Source organism: Alexandromys fortis, unplaced genomic scaffold (genome assembly GCF_014885135.2).
Source record: "Alexandromys fortis isolate MF-2015 unplaced genomic scaffold, M_Fortis_MF-2015_v1.1 scaffold_80, whole genome shotgun sequence".
Taxonomy (NCBI): domain Eukaryota; kingdom Metazoa; phylum Chordata; class Mammalia; order Rodentia; family Cricetidae; genus Alexandromys; species Alexandromys fortis.
In genome coordinates, this window is record NW_026068174.1 from 8,364,336 (window position 1) to 8,386,756 (window position 22,421).

The window sequence follows — 22,421 nt, forward strand, 5'->3', positions numbered from 1 at the left end:
ACCTCATTACAGATGGTTGTGAGCCACCATGTGGTTGCTGGGAATTGAACTCAGGACCTTTGGAAGAGCAGGCAATGCTCTTAACCACTGAGCCATCTCTCCAGCCCCCTCCTTTTTTTTTTTTTTTAATATCAGGATCTTGCTGTTTTATTGTGGGCAGGTGTTAAGGCAGGTTTTTACTAGGTATCTCTGCTTGGCCTGGAGCTCAGAGAGATCGATCTTGAATTGTGGTCTGGTCTTAGCCTGCAACTCCTGCACTAAAGCTAGAATTAAAGTATATACCATTAAGCCGGGTGGTGGTGGCGCATGCCTTTAATCCCAGCACTGGGGAGGCAGAGGCAGGCAGATCTCTGTGAGTTAAGGCCAGCCTGGTCTACAGGAGCTAGTTCTAGGACAGGCTCCAAAACCACAGAGAAATCCTGTCTCGAAAAACAAAACAAAACAAAAAAAAGTATATACCATTATAGATGGCCCCAAATAAGATTTAGTACTTCAGTTTTTTAAAAAAAAGTATTTTGACTAAACCTGAACATTTGTTTTTATAACATATGTGTGTAGGAGCCCTCAGAAGTCAAAAGAGGTAGACTTCCTTAGAACTGGAGTTACAGGTAATTGTGAATTACCATGTGAGCACCGGAGCCCAGTCTGGGGTCCTGTTCAAGAGCAACAAGTTCTTTTGACTTGGAGTCCTATACTGGAACTCACAGAGATTATCTTGTCTCTGCCTTCCAAATGCTGGAAACAGACGGTTACTCCGCCCTTTTAGATTCTTCCTCCACCGACTCTCCCAACCCAAGGGTTTAGTTTCTTTTTGTAGCTTTGGCATTCTTTAGATTCTTAATAAATGATTAAATAGGAAATTTAGTGTTTACATAATGTTTTTATATCTGCGTCTTGTTAGAAACTTTGTGTGTGATATGTTTGTTAGGCTAATTGCAGCACCTCTTGGATTATATTTGAAAAATGAATTTTGAGATTCTCTTTTCATTTTGAAATGTCTCTTTTAAGAAATAGCAATTGGGCTGGGTGGTGGTGGTGCACGCCTTTAATTCCAGTACTTGGGAGGCAGAGGCAGGCGATCTCTATGAGTTTGAGTAAAAGAGTACAAACACTACCATGAGGTCTGGAAGTAACAAGAACATACATCAGCTTCCTAAGGCTAAACTACAGGAGACGTGGCTGGCAAAAATAAAAAGGATAGGGCTTGAGAAAGGATAATAGTGGAGTGTGGAAATGACAATGACATACACTTAAATGAAATCATCAAATATATTTTCTTAAAAGGTAGAAAGCTGGGCAGTGGTGGCACGCACCTTTAATCCCAGTGCTCAGAAGACAGGGGCAGGTGAATTTCTGTAAGTTTGATGCCAGCCTGGTCTACAGAGCGAGTTCCAGGACAACCACAGCTAAACAAAGAGACCCTGTTCTCAAAAACAAAACAACAAATAAAAAAGGAGGAAAGCAATTGAGGAAGATACATCAGCCTCTGGCCTACATGTTCACACATGCATTAGCACCAATTTGTGCACAAGAAAACATGTACACAAACATACACAGGATAGAAAAATGATCATAAAAAGGAAAATGACTTTTCAAAAAGTAAAGAATACCATTTAATACTAAACTAACATCTATTCACCAAATTTTGCCATGAAGATTTTTACATTCCCATATCTATAGCTAATGAAAGACAATAAAAAGTAGAACTTGGGCTGAGTGGTGGTGGTGCACACCTTTAATCCCAGCACTTGGGAGGTAGAGGCAGGAGGATCTCTGTGAGTTTGAGGCTAGCCTGGTCTATAAGAGCTAGTTCCAGGTAGGCTCCTAAGTTACAAAGAAACTCTGTCTCGAAAAACCAGTAAACAAGCATATAAGGTAGAGCTTGGTGTGGTGGTACACCTCTGTAATCCCAGCACTTGGGAGACAGAGGCAGGCAGATGTTTCAAGACTAGCATGAGTTACATAGTGAATTCCAGAATTTCCAGGATTATGTTGAGACCCTGTCTTTAAAAACAAAAAGGGGTGGGGGGGGAATAAGTTTAGCAAAAAGGTGACTTGAGAACAGGTTATGATATTACAACATATTCCCAGCCCTCAGTGAAGGTGGGTTTGAGTTTGAATCCAATTTTTCAGGCCTGTCCTGCCTTAAGAAAATAAAATTAATTAATTTAAACAAAAAAGGCTGGAGAGATACTTGTTAGGACCACTGGCTATTTATCCAGAGGACCAGCAAACCACTACTTCTCAAACTCCAGTTCCAGAAATCCAACATCCTCTCTTGGCCCCCTCTAGTACCAGGCACAAACATGGTACACAGATAAAAATGCAAGCAAAACATTCACATACCCAAAATAAAATTTTAAAAGAAAATGAAAATTGGATGCTGTTTAGGAAAATTTAGCAGATTTACCATCTTAAACGATTCCTCTTATTCTGTATATTGTTTCTCAATTCCACTTCCTCACTCAAGCTATAGACTATCTGCATTTTTTCTCTTTCTTCTGAACTAAGATTTGCAATTCTACTTCCTGATCCTTTCTCCAGTCAACAGTCTTCATTGTTACTATTTCAAGCAGTAATTCTTTCCTGAAAAAATGTGACCTCCACACTGCAATCGATCATCTTTGTTGCCACCCATATAAACTGTAATACACAGGTAATCAGAATGCTAACCATTGCTTGAACTTGTTTAATGACTTCCAGTTTGCCTACTAGCTATACAGAACATTTAAATGATATCAATTTGGCTTGTGTAATTTTCCAGCCTATCCACAATCTCCTCTCCCAAACTTTACCAGCATACATTACATGTAAGGAGTTTACTCTATGTTGCTGTTCCACTATCTAATGATCTTATCCAGTGTCTGCTCTAAGCTCCAATTGCTTATTCTTTTGTTGCTGTTGTTTTGTTTGTTTTTTAGAGACAGGGTTTTTCCTGGAACTAGGCTGGCCTCAAACTCAAGAGATCCTCCTGTCTCTGCTTTCTGAGTCCTGGGATTAAAGGCCTGGGCCACCACCGCCAGCTTCAATTACTTATTCTTCTACCCCTACCTCCACCTCCATGACAGTGTCTCTGTGTAACAGCTTTAGTGGTCCTGGAACTAGCTTTTACTTCTGAACTTTTTTTTGTTTGCTTTTCAAAACTGAATTTCTCAAGTTTCTCTTTATAGCTTTGGAGCCTGTCCTAGAACTCACTCTGTAGACTAGGCTGTCCTCGAACTCACAGAGATCGCCTGCCTCTGCCTCTTGAATGCTGCTGGGACTAAAGGCATGCACTACTACCTCCCGGCCCTCAGAATCATTTAAGCCTAAATAGCAGATTGTCCTTTTCCAGGCAGCCTTTCCAATGTTACCTGAAAGATACTTTTTCTTTGAATTCATGATGCCTCTTTTTTAAATAGCTTGTATAAAATGTTTCACCTCATGTATCAGATGAGTCAGTGCATTTAAATAGCCCAGGGATGACACCTAGCATATAGTAAGTACTTAGTAACTATTCATTGTTATTAGAGTAGCAATAAAGAAAACATTTTTAAGATAAAGTGAAGAATAATTTACCTGTTTTTTTCTACTATCTTGTGATGTTCAAACTGATTTTTTTCTCTGTGCTTGGACAGTCTCTTATGTTGCTTTTGTAGGTAAAAATGAAATTCCTGTTATTGCCCCACTTCACTCTTTCTAAGCCATATGAGGGAAATCCTGGGTTAGATCCCCGGTATATAATTCTTTTCATTAAACCTTGTCGTGAGTGTTCAAGTCATTTGGGTCATACTAACCTTAAAGAGATGAGCAAAATAGCCATTAGGAAGTTTGATAATTTACTCAGGCTCAGTTTATGAATGACCAAGATGATTTATTTTGCTTCCAGTGGTGAGAAATTAGGGACTCATATGAGGCACATATTCTACCACTGAGCTTTTACCTTTTGGCCCCCAAATGATATTTAAACCATGACTGCTTGACTCCAAAATTCTATGCAGCAAGATATCAGAACTGGTCAGAAATGGTGGTGCCTTCTGGGCAGTGGTGGTACCCTGTCTTGAAACACCCTACCCCCCTCATAGGACTAACTCAGTCTGACTCTAACAGGACCTATGCACAGCCAAAAATATTCTTAAAACTTTTACTGCTTTGGAATGCAATTAATAATAATAATTATTATTATTGAGGTAGGGTGTCTCTAAATAGCCCTGGCTGTCCTGGAACTCACTATGTAGACCAGTAGACCAGGCTGGCATCTAATTTAGAGATCTGCCTGCCTCTGCCTCCTGAGTGCCGGAGTTAAAAGTGTGTGCTACCTCACCCAACTAAGTTTTATGTTTTTAAATTGTGTGTTTGAATTTGTACATATGAATGCAGTTGCCACAGAGGCCAATCCTCTGGAGCTGAAGACAGTTGTCTGTGAGCCATACAATGTGCAAATGTGCATGTTAGGAGCCAATTTTGGGTCTCTGCAGCATCTCTATAGCACCATTTTGTTTTTTATTATATGTTAAATAAAAAGTACTTACAGTAATATAACAAAATGCTTTACTCTCGAAGCTTTAAAAAAATAACTGTGGGGTGGGGAAGCATGCCTTTGTCCCAGCACTCGAGGGGTGGAGGCAGGTGGATCCCTTTGAGTTCAAGGACAGTTGGGGCTGTTACACAGAGAAATCCTGTCTCAAAATAAATGAATGGATGGATGGATGGAAAGAAAAAAAGAAAAGAAATGGTATTGAGGTTACAGTTTATATCCCTTTTGTGCCTTTTCTGCATGCCATGTTTCTTTCCAGGAGTATTCCTCTCACTTGTATATATTCCTTTTTTGTTTGTTTGAGACAGAATCTCACTATGTAGACCAGGCTGGCCTCTGCCTCCTGAGTGCTAGGATTAAAGACATGTGCTACCCCACCTGGCTGTATATGCCTTTAGAAAACAAAAACAAAACAGAGTGGGTGCATTCGTACATTTGGAGTTGTTTCTTCCTTCCGCCCTGTGGGTCTTGGAATTAGAGCTCAGATTGTCAAGATTGGTGATGAGTGCCTTTTACCTGCTTGCTGAGCCATCTCACTGGCTCGGTTTTTATACTTGTATACATGTGCCTATCAATAAACAATGTGAGTGATACTGCGTAGATTTTTAGGCTTTCTGTGAATCTTGTACCATATATTTTTCAACTTAGTATTTTCCTCTAGTAAAGTGTTTTCTAGGTAGATTTCAGAAATAAGACTTAAACTGTTTCTAACATGCACTATTAGAGTACTGCTGTGAATATGTATAAAATATTTGCAGATGAGATAGTTTGTTTAGCATGCAGTTCATCTTAAATTAATTAGTAATTTTTTTCTTAACAATTTCCATGATTTGTATTTAATAAAGAATAACATTTTTGGCATCAATTTTAGATCACATGTCCCTGAACTCCCTCCACCCCCACCCCATTTTCTTGACCATAGAAACAACCTCAGTTTATCCAGTTACTTAACCAACCAGAGGTTGCATGCTGGTCACTTTCAGGTCAGAGTAAGTTTGTAAATATGTCTCTCTTGGCCTTGTATAGCTAAGCAATATTTAAACTATATTTAAAATTACATACTTTGCATTATCTTTTTTCAGATCATCATGGAAAATTAGACAAAGCTTCAGCAACTTTACATTTTTACCATATAAGTAAAGCTGGGCTTAGAGGTGCATGCCTTTAATCTCAGGCTAAGAAAGGATAGGATATCTAGGTTCCGTCCTAGTCCAAGGCCTGTCATCACTGACTTCCAGACCCTTTTCTTGCTTTAATATGGTTTATTATTTCCTAAACAGTCATCATAATGCATCAGTTTGAAAACATTCTTCTCTAGCTAGAGAACTGCACTGATTTATGTGTATATGTGTTTGTGTAAATGTATGCCAGTTGTGTGCCGTTGCTCATCTGTGGAGGGCAAAAGAGGCCTTCAGATTTCCTGAGCTAGAATCACAGGCATGAGTGATGGGAACCAAGCTGGAATCCCCTGAAAGAACAAGATGGATTCTTTTTTTTTTAAATATTTTTATTTATTATGTATACAATATTCTGTCTGTGTGTATGCCTGAAGTCCAGAAGAGGGCACCAGACCTCATTACAGATGGTTGTGAGCCACCATGTGGTTGCTGGGAATTGAACTCAGGACCTTTGGACGAGCAGGCAATGCTCTTAACCTCTGAGCCATCTCTCCAGCCCAACAAGATGAATTTTTAACCTCTGAGCCATCTCTCCAACCCCTTCCGTGAATGGCTTTTCCATTCATTCATTCATTCATTCATTCATTCATTTGTTATTTTTCAAGACAAGGTTTCTCTGAGTAGCCCTAGAACTTGATCTATAGACGAGGCTGACCTGAAAGAGATCCACCTGCTTCTGCCTCCACCTGCTTCTGCCTCCGGAGTGCTATGATTAAAGGTGTTCCCTACCACTGCTTGGCACATGAATGTTTTATTAAATATTACTAAAGTTTTTTTCTCTTCCCCTCTCTCTCTCTCTCTCTCTCTCTCTCTCTCTCTCTCTCTCTCTCTCTCTCTCTCTCTCTCTCTCTCTCTCTCTCTCTCTCTCTCTCGCTCTCGCTCTCGCTCTCGCTCTCGCTCTCGCTCTCGCTCTCGCTCTCGCTCTCGCTCTCTCGCTCTCTCGCTCTCTCTCGCTTTCTCTCGCTCTCTCTCTTTTTTTCTGGCAAGGTTTCATATATCCCAGGCTGGCCTCAAAATTTTTTTTTTTAATGAATAGTGATTTGATTTTGCGGGGAAGGTGTTTTCAAGACAGGGTTTCTCTGTGTAACAGCCAGACTGTCCTGGAACTAGCTCTTGTAGACTAGGCTGGCTTCAGACTCACAGAGATCCATATGCCTCTGCCTCCTGAGTGCTGCGAGTAAAGGTGTGCGCCACCACCTCCCGTCTATGAATAGTGATTTAATATCACTGTTGTATGTGACTAAGATGAGAACCTATACTTTTTTTTTTTTTCCTCCCAAGACAGGGATTTTTCTCTCTGTAGTCCTGACTTTGTGTAGCCCTCTCTTTGTAGACCAGACTGGTCTTGAAGTCACAGAGATCTACCTGCTTGCCTCCTGAGTGCTGGGATTAAAGGTGTGCCTCACCAACCTAGGCTGATCCTTACGTTTTTAAAATATTAAATAATTGAAAGCTTTTAATAAATTGTCAGCATTTTAACTTAGAAGCCCACAATTCTCTGATGCCTGCTCTTAACAAGCAATAACAAAGATAGGTGAGGTTGGTGCAATACTAGATAAAAATTACCAAATAATAATAGGCTTAAGGCATCACTCATTAAAAATGTATATTCTTTCAGCAGGCTTGACAATTTCTTTTTAATCTCTCTCTCTCTTTCTCTCTCTGTATTGTGTGTGTGTTTGTTTTAGCTCAAGTGTAGGTCAGAGGACAGTCTTGAAGGCCAATCTTTATCATGTGGGTCCGAAGGATTGAACCTAGACTGTCAGGTTTGGAGGCAAGCATTCCCACTCAGCAAACAATTTCATTGGCTCCCTTGTTTTTGAATTATTTGTTTGGTTTTGTTGAGACTGAGTCTTTTCTATGTAGCCCACCTGTCCTGGAAAACTCTGTAGACAAGGCCACAAACTCAGAGATCTGCCTACTTTTACCTGCCAGGATTAAAGGCACATACCACCATATCTGACTGGTTGGGGTTATTACATGCCTTCTTTCCTGATATGTTCTTGAGCCCTATTTTCCTAATACTGTTTGGTAAATTTTACCTGATTTGTAGCATATTGAAAAATGAAGTGGGCATGATGGCTCAAGTCTTTAGTTCCACCATATTTGGAAGGCTGAGGGTTAGACAGATCTTTTGTGAGTTTGAGGCCAGCTTAATCTACAATGAATGAGTTTCAGGACAGTCAGAACTACTTAGTGGGACCTTGTTTGAGGGGAGTGGGGTTAGGAAGGAGAAAAAGAGAAAAAGGAAATCTGTTTTGATTAAATGTTTATTTAAAAATATTTTTTAAGGGGGCTGGAGAGATGGCTCAGTGGTTAAGAGCATTGCCTGCTCTTCCAAAGGTCCTGAGTTCAATTCCCAGCAACCACATGGTGGCTCACAACCATCTGTAATGGGGTCTGGTGCCCTCTTCTGGCCTGCAGGCATACACACAGACAGAATATTGTATACATAATAAATAAATAAATATTAAAAATATTTTTTAAAATAATTCATTTACTTTTTTATGTGCTCTAGTTAGTGTTTTGCCCACATGTATGTCTATGTATAAGGGTATTGGATCCCTTGGAGCTGGAGTTACATAGACAGTTGTGAGCTTCCATGTGGGTTCTGGAAATTGAATCTGGGTCCTCTGGAAGAACAGCCAGTGTTCTTAACATTTAAGCCATCTCTCTAGCCTCGGTTTTTAAACTTTTTTATATGAAGATCATCAAGCCATTCCTGAGTTGTACCTTGTTTTATATTCAGAATTTTGTTAGGTTCATTTTAGAACAGAAATCTATAATTTATATTTAAATATGTTCTTCAGATTTCTTTGGTATTGTTTGGAAAAGGGGACACTTGGATAGGCCTTGAACTTAACTGTTAGGTATATACAGATGACCTTAATGTCCTCTTCTACCCATCTAATGTTGGAATTGCAGGTTTGTACCACTTTATGCCATGTTGGGATAGAACTTTCCTGGGGTTTCATGCCTTCAGGAAAGCACTCTACCAACTGTACTACATCTGTCCCAAGTCTGTGTGAAGGTAGTTGGATGAAATGGCAGGCTTAGGAATATACCTGTACATGTATTGGTAGTAAATAGTAATGTGTTCTTTGTTTTGGAGTTATATTCTAAAGCTTGATCATTTGTAAGGTAAACTATTTTTTATTGCACCCAAATCTCATTCCCTTTATTTCCTTTCCCTCTACGCTTCCTGATATATTTATTAGAACTTAATGTGTGGGTAAGAACTTAATATGTGTGTTTGTGCGCACTAAGTAAGTCATCTGTCACTGAGCTACATCCCCAGTCCCAGCTTCTACTTTCTAAAGACTTTATATGGGAAATAAACAAAACTAAGAGAATAATGTAATGAATTTTGTAATTCTTTCAGCTGCCTGATCAGTATTCAGATTTCTCCAAGTGTTTGCTCATATCTTTATTTTATAGTTTTTTTGGATCTAAATCTAAACATGTTTCATAAATTAAAGCCAGTGAATGTCACTTACTTGGTTTCTTTGTTTTTTCAAGACAGAATTTCTCTGTAACAGTCCTGGCTATCCTGAAACTAGCTTTGTAGACCAGGCTTGCCTTGAACTCAACAGAGATAGTCCTGTATCTGCCTCCCAACTGCTGGGATTAAAGTTGTGCTCTAGCATGGCCCCGTTAATTTAATTTATATTTGAGATGTCTCAATGGATCTGAGACTACCCAGGCTGGCTTGAATGTATAGTTGAGCCAGGATTTGACTTGAGCTCGTGGTAATATTTTTTTGTCTTAACTGCATGAATCCTGTTGGATTCACCATCCACAGGTTCCTTTTCTGTCTCTTTTCTTTCATTGTCTAAGGCTTTTCACATTTTAGATTTTGCTGCTTTTGTTCTTATGCCCTCATCTTACTGCAAATTGATAATTGGAATCAGAGGCTTAATCAGATTGATTATTGCAGTATTCTTTCACTTACACTAATATAAAACACTTACATAGGTATAATTGTACATCCTGTCTTTTTTTTTTAATCAGCATTTAAATATCTGATCTGGCAGAGAAAACAAATGTTTATATTTATCTGTAAAAGTTTTGTTTTATGGTATCATCTCTACTCCATCTCTTTGCCCATTTAAACATTGTTTTCTAGCCAGGCATGGTAATTCATTCTTGTAATCCAGTACCTGGTAGACGGAGGCAGGAGGATTCCCTTGAATTCCAGGCTAGCCTGGGCTTGTAACATAATACCTACTGTTTCAAAAAAAATTAATAATTGATATCGTTTCTGGTATGTTTCTCATCAAGGTTATCAATGAACTGCATTCTGAATGCAGCCAGTTTATCCTTTCATATTTGATAACTTCGGGTGCTATAAATTACCTCTCCTCAAAAGTACTTCTTTGATTTCTGTGATATACCTTTACTGACTTAATTGCTTTTTCTCAGCCTTAGTTGCAGTCAATCTGCCTTCCACAAAACCCCATGCTTTTTTGTATACTCACACATACAGACACTCCATACTCACCTACATAGTCAGTCAGTTAAATAGATGCACTCTGTACTCACACATTGTCTCATATACAGACACTCCATTCTCATTGTCACTCAGCCTACACATGCTATACTTACCCTCTTCTTTCCCCTTCTGGCTATTGAATCCGTAACCTTGTGCAAGCTAGGTTTAACTCCAGATCTAATCTTATTTTTTAATTAAATTGATTGATTGAGGACTTATGCATACTCAGATTTGGAGATAAGAAAACTTGCAGATGGCTAGAGAGATGGCTCAGAGGTTAAGAGCACTGACTGATCTCCCAAAGGTCCTGAGTTCAATTCCCAACAACCATATGGTGGCTCACAACCATCTATAATGAGATCTGGTACCCTCTTCTGGCCTGCAGACATATGTGCAGGCAGAACACTATACATAATAAATAATCTTTTTTTTTTTTTAAAGAAAACTTGCAGAAATTGATTCTCTCCACCTAGTGGCTCCCAGGGGTTTAGGTTGTTAGACATGCCAGCAAAGTAACCACTGAGCTATTTATCTCATTGTTGTATATTTTGTTTAGGCCCATTCACTGTTCTGTAATTTTTTTGAAAAACACATCTGTGATTCCTCTTGACCCTAGGCTGTAAAGACCTGAGTTGGTTTTACGCTCCATCCTCTGTAGGAGGATTGCTGAGTTTGAGGGCTACATGGTGAATTCCTGACTTGTAAAATAATAGTAATAATTTACTTTTAAGCAGAGTTGGAGTTTTCTAGAGTAGTTATATATTAATGATTGAAGTTTAATAGGTAAATATGTTACACTCGAAAACAATGCTGTGTTGCTAGTATGGTGGTACATGTCACAAAGCTAGCACTAGAAACTGAAACAGGATGATTACAAAAAGTCTTAGCCAATAAGGGCTACTTAATTAGACCCTAACTCAAAATCGGCAACAAAGGTACAATTTTACATCATTTTAGCTGGGTTTGGGGGTACATACCTGGGTCAGAAATTATAGCACACTTGTAGGGTCAAAAGGATGCCTGCCTAGTCTACATAGTAGTTTATCGTTGTTTGAGATAGGAATTTATTTTTGCATTGACTGATTTTTTTTTTCTTCTTTAAACTATAGGTTGACTAGCATCTAACATGCATGTTAATATAATTTACATGATGTTCTATAATAATTTAGAAATAATACAAATTTTAAATGAGGGAAATAATTTTATTTTTTCCTTTTTCTCTTTTTAGGTGGAATGAACGTTACTTGTTGACTATTTCCTGGTTGCTGATTCGATTCACTTGATAAAGAATCATTTTCCTCTCTGTGGCTGCCACTTAGTGGCATATTTAATTGAAATCCAGGGATCACAAAACTTTCGATTTTTCTGGAGGGACATACCACTATATCAAATAAGTTTGATATTGCAGCCAAAATGGTGCTGTCCCAGAGACAACGAGATGAACTGTAAGTTTCTCAGTTTTCTGCTCTTTAGAAACCTCTTAGAAGACTAAACTACCATGATTAATGGTACATGGTGTAGAGGCAAAGTCATCCTCTGCTCCTTTGGAAGTTCAGGGCCAGCCTTGGGCTAGCTGACACCTTGTCACAAAGGGGAGGGATGGAGGAAAGGAGACAGGGTTGGGAAGAAAATATTAAAATGTAGTCTTGGAGTCTAAGTGTCTTTACCAGTGTGTGCTATATTAGTGTTGATAGTTTGTCTTGGCTTCAAAATTGGACCTTCTCATAGCATGGAATTAATTCTTTGTCATGTTTGAGTTTAAAGCAAGATGAATATTAGTTGGTAAGTTTCATCTTTTTTTTTTTTTTAAGTATTGTAGACATATTATACTCAATAGGAAAATAGTGCTACTGCAGGTAGATCTTCTAATTTAAAAAAAAAAAGGTAAAAGGTTGGGGACTGGAGAGGTGGCTCAGTGATTAAAAGCAATGGCTGTTCTTTTTTTTTTTTTTTTTTAAAGATTTGTTTATATACTGTGTATACAGTGTTCTGTCTGCATGTATGCCTGCAGGCCAGAAGAGGGCACCAGATCTCATCACAGATGGTTGTGGGCCACCATGTGGTTGCTGGGAAGAGAACTCAGGACCTCTGGAAGAGCAGTCAGTGCTCTTAACCTCTGAGCCATCTCTCCAGCCCCAGCACTGTCTATAACTCCACCTCCAGGGCATCTGAAACTTTCATCCAGACATACATTTAGGCAAAACACCAGTGCACATAAAGTAAGATTAAGTCATTAAAAGAAGTTAATTATGCCAGGCATGTTGGTGTAGGTCTGTAATCCAGCATCTAAGAGGCAGAGACATGTGGGTCTTTGAATTTGAGACCTAACATGGTCTACATAGTGAGTTCCAGGGCAGCCAGTTACTACATAGTGAGACAGTCTTAAAAAATAAAAGGGGCTGGAGAGATGGCTCAGCGGTTAGGAGCATTACCTGCTCTTCCAAAGGTCCTGAGTTCAATTCCCAGCTACCACATGGTGACTCACAACCATCTGTAATGATTTAATTAACATCTGAATTAACACATTGGTGCGTGTGTCCCTTGTGTCACATGACCAATGAGATGTAATGAGGTCTGGTGCCCTCTTCTGGCCTGCAGGCATACACACACAGAATATTGTATACATAATAAATAAATATTTAAAAGAAAAAAAAAACAAAAGAAAATTTATTAGTTTCTCTCACTGAATGACCTTGCTGATTTGACAAGACTGGCTGGCTGGAGTCCCCAGCACTGGGCTTATAAACAGGTCCCACCAAATCCAGCTCTTTAACTAAGTGTAGGGGATCTGAACTCAGGTCCTCATAGTAGAATGGCAAACAATTTACCTACTGAGATATCTCCCTAGCTTCGCTAATTTTTGTTTTACCTAGGATTCATGTTATAGAAATGAGCTCCTAGTTAGTTCATTGTCTCATGGTTAATTTAGTATTTAATTTTATGAGGTATCTACTGCATTTAAGCAGATGCATTAATGAGGGCATAAAATTCCATATTTTGTGATAATCTACAGCATTTCAATTTTTGTAGTTGAATACCAAGGAGATAATTTAGTTTTGTGTTCTAGATTTATTTTAGGATTCCTATGACTTTTTTGTTTGTTTGCTGAGAGGGAGGCTGATACTGTAGCTTACCCTGGCTTGGGACTTTCTGGGTTGAACCAGGCTGGCCTCAAAGGTACTATGATCCTCTTGATGTAACCTCCTGAGAGCTGAGTTTATAGTCATGGTACTGTGCCCTGACTTCTTTGGATTTTTAGAATCTTTTCTTTGGAAGATTTAATTTCCAGTGCATGAGCAAAAATAACAATTCCCTTTTTTCCTTTTTAAATTAGTTAATTAATTTATTTATTTCAAGGTAGGGTTTCTCTTTGTAACAGCTCTGGCTGTCTTGGAATTCACTCTGTATACCAGGCTGGCCTCAGACCTATAGAGATTTGACTGCCTATGCCTCCTGAGTGTTAGAATTAAAGGGTGCACCACCACCATGTGTCCCCTTGCCTCTTCATGATAAGCTATTGATTATTGGAAGAGGGAGTATCATTTTCTTCAATGATAGAGCCACTGGGAGATTGTAGGCAGACTTTTCTTTCCCACCCTCCAGTTCCCAAATAACAGAGACTTAATATTAATTGTAAATTCTTGGTTGATAGCTCAGACTTCTTACTAGCTAACTCTTACGTTTTAAATTAACCCATAAAGAGACAGAAATCTTTAATAAATAAATAAATAAATAAATGAAAAATAAATAAAATAAAAAAGAAACCACCAAAAAAATAAATTAACCCATATTTTTTTAAAGGATTTATTATGTATGCATTGTTCTGCCTGTATGTGTCCCTGCAGGCCAGAATTTGGCACCAGATTTTATTACAGGTGGTTGTGAGCCACCATGTGGTTGCTGGGAATTGAACTGAGGACCTCTGGAAGAACGATCAGTGCTCTTAACCACTGAGCCATCTCTCCAATCCCCTTAATCCATATTTCTTATCTACCCTCTGCTATGTGGCTGGACCGAGTTTCTTTTAACACAGCATTTTTCTTTTGCATCTGCTTGTGACTCCTGAGACTGCCCTTCTTCCCAGCATTTTCTCTGCCCTGAAAAATCTGAAAATCCTGCATTGCTATTGGCTAGTCAGCTTTTCGTTAATAGTGAGAACACATCTTCACAGTGTACAGAAGGATTATTCCACATTATATCTCCCTTTTTTCTCTAAATAAAAAAGGAAGCTTTAACTTTAACATAGTAAATTTATATACAACAAAAATATCTAGTCCATTTGTATTTGGCAAATTTAGAGAAAATATTCTATTATTTATCTTATCATTGTGAGTTCAAAAGTTTTATACCTAATTAAGTATTATCATAGCTAAGGAAAACTTTAATTGTTCAGTCTTTAACTCCCTTAAAGACTCCAGAAGGATGAAATTTTACCTGAAGACAGGGAGAACTAACTGCCTGGACAGTCACTCAAAGTTCCTGTAATGTTGGGGCATCCAACTTTGGCTTGCAGACCTAGTATATCTGACAGACATTTCTGAAAAGCAAGGAATTTTGAAGGACTGTCCTACTTTGGGTTGGCAAAGTTTGGCAGATGCCTGTTTTACATCCTGTTAGTCCAGTTTGAACAGTACACTGTCAGCAATTGAGGCAAGGGCAGTTTCTTTGCCGAGATTACTAACTTTTGCCATAAATAAAGCAAGCTCTGTACAGAGGGTTTTTAATGCCCATCATCTTCTTTTGAAATACATTATGGGTGGTGTCAGGAGCAGACATGTCTCACTGTTATTGAAAAGCTTTAGGTTATTAAACGTATTAAATGCCACATTCTGTTTGTCATTGAAGTGTTCGAAGACTGTCTACCTGTCTATATGTGTTTAACCTTGACAACATACCTAATGTTGCTATAAATTTGACTAAATGACTAGCTACTAACTGTTTTGCTTTTGTTTGGATTTTTTTGTTCTTGTTTTTGTTTTTTTGAGACAGGGTTTCTCTGTAGCTTTGGAGCCTATCCTGGAACTAGCTATTGTAGGTCTTCAGGCATGCTTGGCCACTCCCAACTTTTTACAACCTTGCTGAACTCAGGTCCTTATACTTTCATTATAAGCACTTTACCAACTGGACTATCCTCCAGCCTCTTTGTTTTCTTTGTTTTTTGGGTTGTTTGTTTGTTTAAGGTAGTTCAGAAACATTCTTGTATCCACTTCCAGGCGGCTTGGAACTTGAAAGCCTCTTTCTTGCCTCACCCTCCTAAGCACTGAGATTTATGGATGTGTGCCTCCTTTAAGTGATAGGGGTTGAACCCAGAGCGTTTGTGCATATTAAACTCATATTCTACCACCGATCTATATTCCCTTATGTTCTAACATTTTCATTATTTGTATGATTGTTTTGAGGACAGTTTTTTTTTTTCAGGGTTTCTCTGTGGCTTTGGAGCCTGTCCTGGAACTAGCTCTGTAGACCAGGCTGGTCTCGAACTCACAGAGATCCGCCTGCCTCTGCCTCCCGAGTGCTGGGATTAATGGTGTGTACCACCATCGCCCGGCGACAGTTTTAAATATTAGTGATTATAGGTAATTCCTGTCTTCAATAGCTGTTTTTAGTACTAGATTTTACTGAAACTAGTAAACAAAAACCACTTCACTGAAAGTTCTGATTGTGTCAAACATACTGATTTTTATGATTTAAATTTAAACCTTTGTTTTGTTGAAGTAGAGTCTCTTGGGAGGCCAGCTTCCTGTAACTCAAAAGAGTGCTGGGATCATACTAAAGCCTACCAGGTTTTAGTAATTGTTGATAAAAGAATTAAGTAACTATATTAGTTAACTTGTTGCTGTGACAAAATTCCTGTTAAAAACAGTATAAGGAAGGATTTAACTCACAATCTGAGGCATAATGCATCCGGGAAGGTGAGATAGTGAGTCACATTGTATCTGCAGCCACAGAGCAGAGAGGTGTGAATGGCAGCTGCTGCTTAGTCAAAGACACTAGCACATGAGGTGTGCCCACCTACATTTATAGTAGTTCTTTGCTGTTTCTTTAAACCTTTCCAAAAACAAAAATATACCCAAAAGGTGTGCTTCTGTGGTGATTCTAAATTCTGTTCAGTTGATGGTGAAAATTGACCATCATATTAGGTGATGATAATTGAGATATGAGAATGGATCATGTTTTTTGATTGACTATTTAAAAGAATTTCAAGATGACATATACTTAGTGAATGTTACTGCAGTTAGAAGGTGGAAGCTGGATTCAGTGTCAGAATCTTTAAGTCTCTGATATAGGCAGAAGTTTCTGTCTCTCCCACCAGTTCCCAAATAGCTGATACAGGCTTAATATTATAAATGCTTGGCCGATAGCTGAGGCTTATTACTAACTAGCTCTTATGACTTAAATTAACCCATTACTATTAATATATGTATTGCCACATGGCTTATGGCTTTACTTGACTCCAGCATGTGTTGCTCTCTCTGTGTTTCCTGGTGACTCCTCTGGTTCTGTCCTTTTTCATCCCAGCATCCTTAGTTTGGTTGTCTCACCTATACTTCCTGCCTAACTACTGTCAGGGTCCGGTGCTAGCCCGGACCATAAATTATTTCTCTCTGGACCATACCCCAACATAAACTATCTCTCTCTGGAGCAGCGTGGACGCGCAGGAATAAAGACACAATCACATGGCTTTATCGGGAGGGAGAGTCTCCATGGTCCCTCATGATATCCTGAGTTCACATGCTGAAGAATTCCTCTTGCTTTATTCTTCAAAAAGCCTTATATATCAAAAAAACATAAACTGAGGGGTAAATACATTAGCATTCTGTCTCTTAGGTAACCAGGCGAATGGCTTTTAGTCACGTCCACATCTACCTATCTGCTCTGTATGCTAGCTAGCACGAAGGCTTGAATCGGCATCTCTATCAGGTATCCTCCAAATTACAAAGAAAGGAGCAAAACATCTTGACCTTTTCTTAGGTTAGCGACAGCCTGTCTGGAAAGTTACTTGACTGCTCCGGATACTAGCCATGCCCAAGAACTTGGCTGTCACACCATGTAGAAATAGGGGCCTACAAACTACGAGGCAATAAGCTTTTTATTAGACCAATCACAGTGACATATATTCACATAGTGGAAAGGAATATTGCACTGCTCCCAGGTCTCTGGTAAATGTAACTGTTTGTTCCAAACATAGTAAAGTGAAGGTTCATTTGCCCTTCATAGTAACTAACCTGTGACTTGTATTCACCTTAACATTCAATAGTAGTTGAATTATGAACTGCTTTTTTGAATTAAATATTGTATGACATGAAGAATGACCTTATAACCCTTTTATCATAATTCTTAGGGCCTATTACGTTGGACTAGAATATAATAAACAGGCCAGAAACTTGCCACACCTGTGCTTCCCCTTCTCTAAGACTCAGCGGAATGCTGTAACATATTTAAGAAAATATTTAATTAGAGTGATGGCTCAGTGACTCAGTGCCTGTTGCACCACAGTGTTGAAAGTTCAGATCCCCCTGAACTGAGAATCAGCTCCCAAAAGTTGTCTTTTGATTTTCATCCACCTGATCTGACCCCCGCCATGTCCTCACCCCACATAGACAGATGATAGTAAAAAATAAAATGAAATAAGTTTCTTCATCTTCTCTGTTAATACATGTATGGAAATTGTCTTTGAGTCAAATAGTTCAGTCTCAGCATAATAACCCTATCTCTTGTTGAGACAGTCCTGGGATACACAAAACCCTGTTTTTTGTTTGTTTTTGATTTTTTTTTTTTGGTTGGTTTTTTTGTTTTGTTTTTTAAAAGATTTATTATGTATAGTGTTTTGTCTGCTTGTATGCCTGCAGGCCAGAAGAGGGCACCAGATCTTATTAGAGATGGTTGTGAGGCATCATGTGGTTGCTGGGAATTTGAACTCAGGACTTCTGGAAAGAGCAGGCAGTGGAGTGCTCTTCTTAACCGCTGAGCCATCTCTCCAGCCCCCACAAAACCCAGGCATAGTTGCACAAGTCTTTAATTCAGCCTGCAGAGACAGGCATACCTCTGTAAATTCAAGACAAGCCAAGGCAAAGACCCTTTTTGTTTTTTTGAGACAGGGTTTCTCAGTGTAGCTTTGGAGCCTGTCCTGGAACTAGCTCTTGTAGACAAGGCTGGCCTTGAACTCACAGAGATCTGCTTGCCTCTCCTTCCTGAGTGCACCATCACCACCTGGCTTTAAGACCCAATTTCAAAAGAAAAGAATACATAAAACAAAATGGGGTACAGGATGTAATGATACTATTACTATATGTGTATATTTAATTTTTGCTTAAGCCAATGGTAGTGACTTGTGGAGGGGGGGTAATTTTGTAGACCAGGCTGACTTCAGACTCACAGAGATCCACCTGCTTCTGCCTCCTGAGTGCTGGGATTAAAGGCTTGCACCACCCAGCTGGTATTAACTTTTTAATTATATGTGTTAGTTTAAAGTCTTAAAGAAGAATTCTAAATTAACCTTTTCTCTGATTTTGTGACTAAAGGTTCAGAATAATTGAGAAATGCTGAAGTAGGAGAGCAGGGATGCTTGCCTATATTCTGTCAGGACAGAATGAAAGAGAAGCATAAAAAGACATCATTTTAAGCCATTTCAGCTTTTCTGCCTTTGAATTATAATTCTATATTAGTCTCACTCTAAGACAGTAGACTGTAGATTGTGAAGTTTTAGTCCATTGCAATGGTTTAGAATTATTTCTAATACTACAACACTTTTGGGGGTGTATGTTGTGATGTATGTTTATAATGTATGCATGAGTGTCTGCTGGAAACAGAAAGACTTTGCATGTCCTCCTCTTACTCTGTTGTTTGAACAGCAAGGTCTTGTTCTGAACCTGGTGCTGTAATACTTTGGTTAGTTAGGAAGCCAGCAAGCCCTAGAGAGCCTCCTGCCTCCACCCACCTTAGTTGCTAGGTCCACAGACTTGCCCAGAACATTCATCCTCATACATGAGTTCTGGGGACATAAACTACAACCTCATGCTTGCACAGCAAAGCACTTGTAACCACTGAGCCATCTCTCCATATCCTTAACTATACTTTTATCAAAACATTCTAAACCAGGCATGGTGGCACATGCCTTTAATTCTAGTACTTGATAGGCAGAGACAGGTGTATCTCTGAGTATGAGGACAGCCTGGTCTACAAAGCAAAGTCAGGATAGCCAGAGATACACAGAGAAACTGAGTTCTAATCTCCAGTGCTTGAGCTTTGTATATCAAATACTAGGAGAAGGTGAATGTGAACAGTAGCAAAACTGAGGGTTAATTTTGCCAACTGATAGCTAGGTATAGAAATATATCTTTAGCTGTAGAATGTCCACAATTTATAAGCTAAGCAGTAAGTTAGAAACTTATTAAATGTCAAGGTCTGGGAATGGAGCTCAGAGGTACTTACCTAGTATGCACAGTGTCCTGAGTTCAGTCCCTAGCATGGGGGAGGGGGGGCAAAAACAGAAATGTCCAAAAATAATACAGATTAATTGTGACCGTGGCTCATGATTCAGAACCTTTGGAGGTGATCCATTTTTCCCCCAGAAAGATGTGTATAATTCAGAAGGAAGTTTTTTTTTTTTTTTTCGAGACAGGGTTTCTCTGTGGTTTTTGGAGCCTGTCCTGGAACTAGCTCTTGTAGACCAGGCTGGTCTCAAACTCACAGAGATCTGCCTTCCTCTGCCTCCCAAGTGCTGGGATTAAAGGCGTGCGCCACCACCACCCGGCTGGAAGTATTCTTTTTAATAGATTTTTTAATAGCCAGGTAGTCGTGGCACAAGCCTTTAATCCCAGCACTTGAGAGAGGCAAGTGGATCTTTGTGAGTTTGAGGCTGGCCTGGTCTACATAATGAGGACAGCCAAGGCTAACAGGGAAACCCTGTCTCAAGAAACAAACAACAACAAAAACCCAAGATTTTATAAGTGTATTTCCTCAAATAGAAGCGAATTTAGGACTCATTTGAATTTATTTTCTTTCAGAAATCGAGCTATAGCAGATTATCTTCGTTCAAATGGCTAAGAAGAGGCATATTCTGTTTTTAAAAAGGAAGCTGAATTAGATATGGTATGCTTGACCTTTTGAACAGTCTTCTAATTATTCATAGTATAGTTAATGGGTGCATTTTACTTAAGTTTGCAGTAGTTAGGTCAATTCAGCTATTCAACTCTTGCCATTTTTTTCTTAAGATCTACTTAGCATTGAACTTAATTTTCTTTTTTGTATGATAAGATATTTAATGTTTAGACTTAGATGTCATGGTTAAGCCTTTTTTTTTTTTTTTAAAGATCTTGCTTTTTCTCCTAGAATGAAGAATTAGATAAAAAGTATGCTGGTCTTTTGGAAAAAAAATGGACATCTGTTATTAGATTACAAAAAAAGGTAACTAAATCTTCTTTAGTTTGTTGTGGTCAGTGTGCTATTACAAATTTTCTGAAAACATTACCATGAATTATTAGTCTGTTGATACTCATATCTGAGCTTTAAAAAATACATTCCCTTTGTTTCATTAAAACTTTCATTTTAAGGTCATACAACCTATAGTAATGCGTTGGTTGAATCTGCATTGTCCTGACTGAGAAATTGAATGAGAAATCATTTGTGCTCTGGAAAAAGAGTACTAAATGTGGTCATGTGGTCTCACATGTACCATTTTTACCTCTGAGGTGTTTTGTTTTGTTTGGATGCCTGAAAGATAAGTAACATACTATTCCATTTCTAAAATATATATTCTTCACATTAAAAGTTAGATAATACAAGCCCAGCTATATTAAAGTCATTGACAAGTTATCAGTGCCTAGCTCAGTAAATGTTAGCTTTTGTTGTATTACTATCTTTTTTTTTAATATTTATTTATTATGTATGCAGTATTCTGTCTGTGTGTATGCCTGCAGGCCAGAAGAGGGCAACAGACCCCATTACAGATTATTGTGAGCCACCATGTGGTTGCTGGGAATTAAACTCAGGACCTTATGAATAGCAGGCAATGCTCTTAACCTCTGAGCCATCTCTTCAGCCCCCGAGTATTACTATCTTTAAACATAAATAATAAACTGGTGTAGGGGAAAAAAACACTAAAAATGATAGGTATAAAGGGAGCAAGGCAAATACGTTGATCTACTCTGTTAATAAATATAAATAAAAACTGTCTTTGAAATAGTTCAGGCTGGGCATAGTAACCCCAGCGCTTAGGAGCTGAGAAAGGAAAATTTTAAGTTCTGGGCTACCTTAAGCTTCCTAGTGAGAAACTACCTAAAAGTAAATAAAACTCAAATATGTTATAGATTGCATTTTTATTTAACTTCATGTTCCCTCACCAAGGTTATGGAATTAGAATCAAAACTAAATGAAGCAAAAGAAGAATTTACGTCGGGTGGTCCTCTTGGTCAGAAACGAGACCCAAAAGAATGGATTCCCCGTCCACCCGAGAAATATGCGTTGAGTGGTCATAGGAGTCCAGTCACTCGAGTTATTTTCCATCCTGTGTTCAGTGTTATGGTCTCTGCTTCAGAAGATGCTACAATTAAGGCAAGTTCTTTTTGTTTGTTCCTTTATGGGTTTTTTGTTTTGTTTTGAGAAACAGTTTTGGCTATCATACTGGCCTTGAACTCACAGATAGCCCGCAGCCTTGGGTCACCACACCCAGGTAAGGGAAATTCTGTGGGGTTTTGTTTATTTTTGTCTTTTGAGACGGGGTTTCTCTGTGTTGTTTTGGTGTCTGTCTTGGAACTAGCTCTTACCTGACCAGGCTGGCCTTGAACTCACAGAGGTCTCTGCCTCCCAGTTGCAGGATTAAAGGCAAGCCTTTTCTTAAAGGCCGACTTGAGGTAAATTAGGTGAAAGAAAAGCTTTCGGGAACTCACCAATGCCAGCTGGATTGGGTCTGAAAAAGCATGGGATAAAACCGGACTCACTGAACATAGCGGACAATGAGGACTGCTGAGAAGTCAAGAACAATGGCAATGGGTTTTGATCCTACTGCACGTACTGGCTTTGTGGGAGCCTAGGCTGTTTGGATGCTCACCTTACTAGACCTGGAAGGAGGTGGGAGGTCCTTGGACTCCCCACAGGGCAGGGAACCCGGTCTGCTCTTCTGTTCTTCTGCTCTTCGGGCTGATGAGAGGGGGAGTTGATTGGGGGAGGGGGAGGGATGTGGGAGGTGGTGGCGGGGAAGACAGAAATCTTAATTATATTAACGTTAATAAATAAA

At 39.0% G+C, this 22,421-nt stretch overlaps 1 protein-coding gene across 1 annotated transcript in view; it reads left to right on the plus strand.

Moving 5' to 3' along the window:
- The window catches only part of Pafah1b1 (platelet activating factor acetylhydrolase 1b regulatory subunit 1), a 48,854-nt gene that overhangs the window by 10,825 nt on the left and 15,608 nt on the right, over nt 1-22,421 (plus strand). The window contains 4 exon segments of the mRNA XM_050128609.1: nt 11,415-11,631; nt 20,194-20,278; nt 20,519-20,593; nt 21,533-21,739. Of these exon segments, the coding sequence (XP_049984566.1) occupies nt 11,600-11,631; nt 20,194-20,278; nt 20,519-20,593; nt 21,533-21,739 (399 nt within the window). The 5' untranslated portion in view covers nt 11,415-11,599.